The sequence below is a fragment of the Cicer arietinum genome, chromosome 4, assembly GCF_000331145.2.
Source record: "Cicer arietinum cultivar CDC Frontier isolate Library 1 chromosome 4, Cicar.CDCFrontier_v2.0, whole genome shotgun sequence".
Lineage (NCBI taxonomy): Eukaryota > Viridiplantae > Streptophyta > Magnoliopsida > Fabales > Fabaceae > Cicer > Cicer arietinum.
Window position 1 is genome coordinate 8,968,299 of NC_021163.2, and position 6,759 is coordinate 8,975,057.

Here is a 6,759-nt window from a genome sequence, read left to right on the forward strand (position 1 = left end):
AAAAAAAGTTTTTACCGGAAATTTCAAGAGGATTGAAATTTCCGGTAGTTCAAAATACATACCGGAAATTTCAAAAACGAAATTTCCAGGAATTTACAACTACCAGATTTTTCAAATTTCCGGTTTGCCTCCTGGAAATTTCGTTTTTGAAATTTCCGGTATGTATTTTGAACTACCGGAAATTTCAATCCTCTTGAAATTTCCGGTAAAAACTTTTTTTCTTCTGAAAACTTACTTTTCCAGATTTTTCAATGTGGGGGTAAAGTGTTTCAATTTTTTCTTATTTTGACTTTTACTGTTTTTTTTAGGGTTATTTTGGGATTTTACAACAAAAATTTTAAGTTGGGGGGTATAAGTTTAAATGGGGGGGTACAATAGCCAATTTTCTTATAATTTTTGTCATAGACTTTTCAAAATATTTCGTGGTTAATATTGAAAGTTCAAAAAACAATTAGACATTTCACCTATACCCCTCTTCGGAAATATTTAGAGAAAGTTTTTTTTTTTTTAAGTTTTTAAACTATTTAAACTAAAAAATCTATTTTTAAATTTTTTTAATAAATAAAATATTTAGAAAAAGTTTTTTTTTTGTTGAAGTTTTTAAACTAAAAAATCTATCTTTTAAATTTTTTAATATTTATTTTATTAATAAAAAATTCATTCATTATTTTCTATCGAAAAATTTATTTTTAAATTTTTTCGGTTACTAAAATAACTATTTTCTGATTGAAAATAACTAACAGAAATTCATTTTTCAATTTTTTTTCGTTTATTAGAAATTTTAAAACAAATTGGTAAGCAAAAAGTTAAAATATCTCATCCAAATACACTATCAAATTCGTAGAAGCCGTACACTATAAGATTTTGTTCATGTTTTGCTGAATCAGGTGTTTGTTCAACCTTGGAAGGTGTTTGGTTGTAAACTTAATTAAGAAATCCTTTATGGACAATATTAAGTGCAAAAATTTGGTTCATAATTGTCTGTCCAACAAGACCTATTTTTGTAAGATTAGTTAGTTGAATCATAATTAATTCAACCTTTGATGTGATTTTGGTTATTATTATTAAAAAATAATATTTATTTATTTAAATTAATAGAAATTATATTATTAGATAATATTAAAATTCAAATTTATTAAAATAATAAAACTATGAAAAAAACTCATACGAATTCATATTCAAAATTCTGACATGCGAATCCCAATTCAACAAAATGCGAAATTCTAATATAATCATAAAAGACAATTAAAGTTGATTAGGAGTTATCTACTCCATATATATATATATTACCATCATAAAACTTCTACTAAATACAATTAATATACTTTTGACAAATTCAAATCAACTTTACTAAATAATAACAGTTGTCAACGTTTCTAAAATATGTAGTGCAGAAACCACTTTCATAAAGAAGATGATAAATTTTTATGACAATTATAGCCAATTTTTTATACTCATTATTATCAACACAAGATGAAATTCCTTAAGAGAAAGCTTTACAAACTGCTTGTTTAATATTTGATTCGATCAACTATTGATTGTAAATAAGCTATTTTTGACATTTCCTTAAAAATAAATATTACAACATAGTATTTAATTATATTTTTAAAATTAATTATCTTTGTGAAAGCATTTAATTTTCTTTTATGAAAAGGTCATTCAATATTTATTTGAAAAGGATTGGTTTGTTTAATTTTATTTAATTTTCTTTTATGAGGATTACTATTAATACAAATAAGCAATTAAAAACGAGACTTAGAAGCGCTTTACAAGCTGCTAGTTTAATCTTAAAAATAAGCAATTTTTAACATTTCCTTAAAATAAATATTACAAGATAGTATTTTTTGTTAAAACTAATTAATTTTGTGAAAGCATTTAATTTTCTTTTATGAAAAGGTCATTCATTATTTATTTGAGAAGGATCGGTTTGTTGATAATATGATATGATAAGCGTGATGTTGCACAATTAATGATATCACTATTATATATATTATTATTACAAAATCGATCGCTTATGGTGAGTTGGGGACACACAAAAAAGAAAGAAAGAAAGAAACCTGAACGAGAAGCAGACTTGTTGAACGTTTGGTAATCTCCATTTTAACATAACCCTTTCTACTCGCCGGAGTTGGAACACCTCCGTATTTGCCGGCATGGACGTGCCGAAACCCCGCCCCACACCAACTACGTCTCTAAGAGACGCCTCTGACTCCTCTACTGGTAGCTGGGACGCCATCGAATGGACCAAAATTGAGGTTCATTTTTCTTTAATTCTATTTCTTTCTTTTTAATTAACATTCTTCATTTTTCGTTAATTTCGTTTTTGTAATCTTTTGCAGCCAATTCCGCGTTTCGCCTCTCACGCGAATCTCGATTTCTTGCTCGAGGAAGAGCAAGTTTTCGCCGAAGTATGCAACGCCACCTTCATCTTTTGTTTTAGTAGTCGCGGTTGATTATAATGTGATTTCTTGAGCGGTTATGGCAATGTTTCCCCCTTTTTTATTTCTATTTTCTTTACTGAATTTGATGATTAATTTTGTTTTTATTGTGTGCTGAATCTGCGAAAATGTGTAGAAGTAAGAATAGAGCAAAGAATGGTAATGGTGGTATGCGATTTCCAATAAATTAATGTTTGGTTTGTATTCAATTTGATATGTTATTTGCATACCAAGATAGCTTCATTTCTTGGAAGCTTGATTAGGGTTTGTAGTTCTGTCGTGTTTGTTACTGCTATGTCTGAATGCCATTCGTTGCGTGAACTCAGCATGCTTAGTTTGACACATGTGACGTGTAAACGCTTTGCTAAATTGTCCCTTTGTCATTATAGTGGTGCAATTATTATTACAGAGAATATAGTAGTACAGACAGACATTGATTTATAAGGACATGTCAGACATCTGGCATCTGTCTTGAGTTGCTTATCTGGTGAATGTCTGTTACAGTTTTCTGTGTTATTGGAAGGTTGTTTATATGATGTTTAAGATTTCTTTAGAAATGGGTTCACGTGATATTTGAGGATGTATTAGATGAAACTTGGCTACTGATGGCTTATAGAGGATGTTTTTAAAGAACCGCCACAAAACGCCGAAGTGGGTGTGCTGGCATTCCAAATGTGGTGCGCTTCAGTTAGTGGTAGTACCTAAGGTTATCAACATTGTAATTTTACATTTAAGGTCACACTGTCTTATTATTATTATTATTATTTACGACCGACATTCTTGGTCGCATGTTGTGTAACTGTTGAGATTGATTAGGTAACATTGCCAAGCAACATCAGAAGTACATAATTTGGGTTCTGGTGTGCTACCACTTAAGTGGTGGATCGAACCAAATTGGGAAAGAAAAACTAAGGTCTGCCCAAACCCTAAACTCTCACTCAACCTCATTTCTTCATTTCACTTCTGTGATTCGACTTCCCAACCTCTTCATTTCTATTTGGTTATTTGATTTTGACAACATTGTTACTATAATGTAGTACCATAGATGCCAACCCTTCTGGAAGCGGAGTGAGACTTATCCTCTTTGGCCTCTCACTGATATGGTAACAGGGATGCAGGGGGATAAGATGCTGAAACTTCCTTTAACAAGGTTGAGTTTTGAAGAATGTCTCTCACTCTTAGGTTCCTGACTTTCTGGGGCTCTTCTTTCTCTCTAGAAGCAAATCCTTTTATCATTAGCTTTATGGGGTAGCCCTTTCCTCTTCTAGGGAATCTTATGCCAAGCATTTAATGCTGCTGTAGCTAATGATGCACTACATCATTGGACTGCTTCTTTAATTGCCACCTTTGCAGCACATGCCACAGAGGAACAAGGACATTATCATTGGACTGTGTTGGAGGCATGTGGTCTAATATTTTAATGCCCTCACTCTTTGCGGCCAACTGCTGAGGCCTGAGTCTGTAAGAGAACAAGAAGGGGGTAGGTGGGAGATCAGATGGTGATGATACTTGCTGCTTCAGTTGAGGTCAAATGGGGTTCCATTGACTATGGAGCCTATCCAGCCAGACAAGACTCCCATGCCGGGGACGAAATTCCTCGGATCAAATGTTGGGCACCTTCTTCATTCTATACTACTTGCACGACAGCCTCAAGCTGACATTAATATTATGCCTAAATATCTTATAAGTAGTTTCCAAGATACTTGGGAAAATAATATATCTTCTAAACACATGCCTCCTATATATGTTCACTACTTTGCTTGATACTGTTGCTATCTTTAGTGCAAGGTGGAGTAGGTACTAGGTACTGCTGCTATCGTTACTTTGTGGGTTAAATATAGTTTTGGTCCTATAAAATATCAAATTTTTTCGTTTTTAGTCCCTAAATTTTTTTCTTCGACTTTTGGTCCCTACAATATCTTCCGTCAACAACTTCTAGTCTTTAAATCTAAATAAATTGAGATTCTATCTAAATGCTACCATACTTTGCAGATATACTTTATGCATTATGATAGAAGTATCTGCAAAAAAATGAGCTCATAATTCGAATTTTAGGTCCAGATTTCCTGTTAGTTTACCAAACTTTGCAGATATACATTATGTACTACGATAGACGCCATTGCAAAAAAAAGCTCATAATTCGAATTCTAAGTCCAACTTTCTTCATATTTTGGTTTCTTGAGCTTATGGTGCTTACAAATTTATGTGTAATTCATCCCGTTGTTAAAAATTTCAAAATTTTTGTGAGGGAAGTGTTTATATGTTCTAAACATGCTTGCAAAAAGATGTTCAAAAATTTGAAGGGTACACATGATTTGACTCAACAATGGAGACTAAAATTGTTGACGAAAAATATTGTGAAGACTAAAAGTCGAAGAAGAATTTTATAGGGACAAAAAATATATTTAACCCTTACTTTGCTCGATATTGCTGCTATCCACTAACCGATTAAGCAATTCTCAAATATGAAATTAGTTGGGTGCAAGCTGTATATTTGCTGTTATTTTAACATCTGGAAAATAGAACTTACTGTTGTATCTTTTGCTAACTTTGACTTCTGACACAAGTCTTAATGTTTAATTCACATTTGTCCAGTTTGAATCTATTGTATGGAATTAAGTTGATATATTGTGTTTACTTTCAGGGACACGGTGTTGTTCTTGTTAATACAGATGATGCAGGCGTGTTGATCGTAACAAACTTTCGTGTAATATTTCTGGTAAGCTTGTTTATGTAATATTTCCTACACTGCATCGAGTTCTAGATTTAGTGATTTGGAAATGCCCAGTCTCGAAAAGTGACTGAATATGCATAAGAAATACATAATTAAGGTTTTTGGATAAAAAATCATGGGATGCATGCAGCTATTCACATAATTTTTGAATTTCGATTCGGGCTTGATTTGCGAGGAAGTTGTGAAAACACATAATTAAATATATTTTTGTTAGAAAAGAGATGAAGTTCATCAATTTCCAGTTTACCCAATCTAGCATTTGGAGTCATCATTCACCTTCTATTTTCCCTAAAACGCTTCAAAGACTTAGTATGTGTTTGAGTTATCGTTTGCAAATGTACTTATGAAAAAACCTCATTTTGCAAAGGTACTTTCACTTAAAAATGAGTTTTCTCTAACATAATTTATGTTTGGATATTTTTTCTACAAACATCGTTTTATAAAATGAATTTTGTTTGGATTATATAACCAAATGTACTTTTAAATGTGTATTTACTAAAAAGGTATATATTTTCTAAAGTTGTATTTGTAATTGTAACGTGATGAAAAATTAAGAACAAATCAGACAAATGAAAAATGAATGCACTTTTGTGGCAAAATTAAGTTTGCCAATGTAATTTTAATGTTACCCAGACAAAAAGTCAAAACACGTTTGCCATTTAAAAATTACGTTTAGTCCCTAGAAATGGAAAGTCAAACTATACTTTAAGAACTGTTAGTTACCTTCAATCTAACCTTAAACACTATTCTATTACTAGCGAATTACCTTTCAACTGCACCCCAAAATATGGTACACAAGTGAGGTAAGTCTTCAGCTCACCTATGCTGTATCAGGGGATCGTCCTAGAAATCCCTGACATTGACCCTTCAAAATCCTGTTCTCCTTTTCTACATTGCTATAATTTCATTCTATTTTTTTCAAAAATAAAAAGTTATTCAAAGACCCTTTCTAATAGAGGGAGAATTTTATATGCTGAAATTATAAACTCAAAAGCAAGAAATTGAACAGTTTGCCACACGAGAGCTCCATTTCTGTTTTGTGTGTCTTCTTCAGCTGTTTGTCTGGGACATTTGTTACCTGCCTATTTATCTTTATGTATTGACTATATTCATTGATTTACTTCGTTGCATTTTCTAGAGTGAGGGAACTAGAAAAGTTATTGCTCTTGGAACAATACCACTAGCAACCATTGAGAAGTTTAACAAGATAGTAAGTTCTTGATTTTTTTTTTATAAATTTAATTGTGTTTATTGTTATTTACTTTGGATATGCTGTGCTAGATTGACCAGAACAATCTTGTAGGACTATTTCGACATTATATAAACAGATTTGTACTCGTTTTGGATTGACCTTGCATATCCATGTTCTCTGAGTTTGGTTTCAGCCTCCTTTTTAATCTCATATTGTTTTTTTTTTTTTTTTGCTTTTCTTATTGACATATATATTTTATTTTACTATTTTACTGTCAGAATTTACTTATTAATTGTAGAACATTTACAATCTTAAAATATTTTACTAATTTGTGTGATTACCTCAGATATAACACGGGAATATTTACAAAGTATGAACCTAGATCGATTCTTGTA

General features: G+C 31.4%; 1 protein-coding gene across 2 annotated transcripts in view; it reads left to right on the top strand.

Annotated features, from left to right (window-relative positions):
* Positions 1-1,961: 1,961 nt before the first annotated feature.
* The window catches only part of LOC101510463 (phosphatidylinositol-3-phosphatase myotubularin-1), a 13,131-nt gene continuing 8,333 nt past the window's right edge, over positions 1,962-6,759 (top strand). Inside the window, exons 1-4 of one of the 2 annotated variants that reach the window (XM_004496114.4) lie at positions 1,962-2,255; positions 2,340-2,408; positions 5,083-5,157; positions 6,311-6,382. In XM_004496114.4, coding sequence (XP_004496171.1) covers positions 2,154-2,255; positions 2,340-2,408; positions 5,083-5,157; positions 6,311-6,382 — 318 coding nt within the window. In that variant the 5' untranslated portion in view covers positions 1,962-2,153. Of the gene's footprint in view, positions 2,256-2,339; positions 2,409-5,082; positions 5,158-6,310; positions 6,383-6,759 lie in introns of those variants that run through there. The other variant, XM_027333309.2, reaches the window with a different exon arrangement.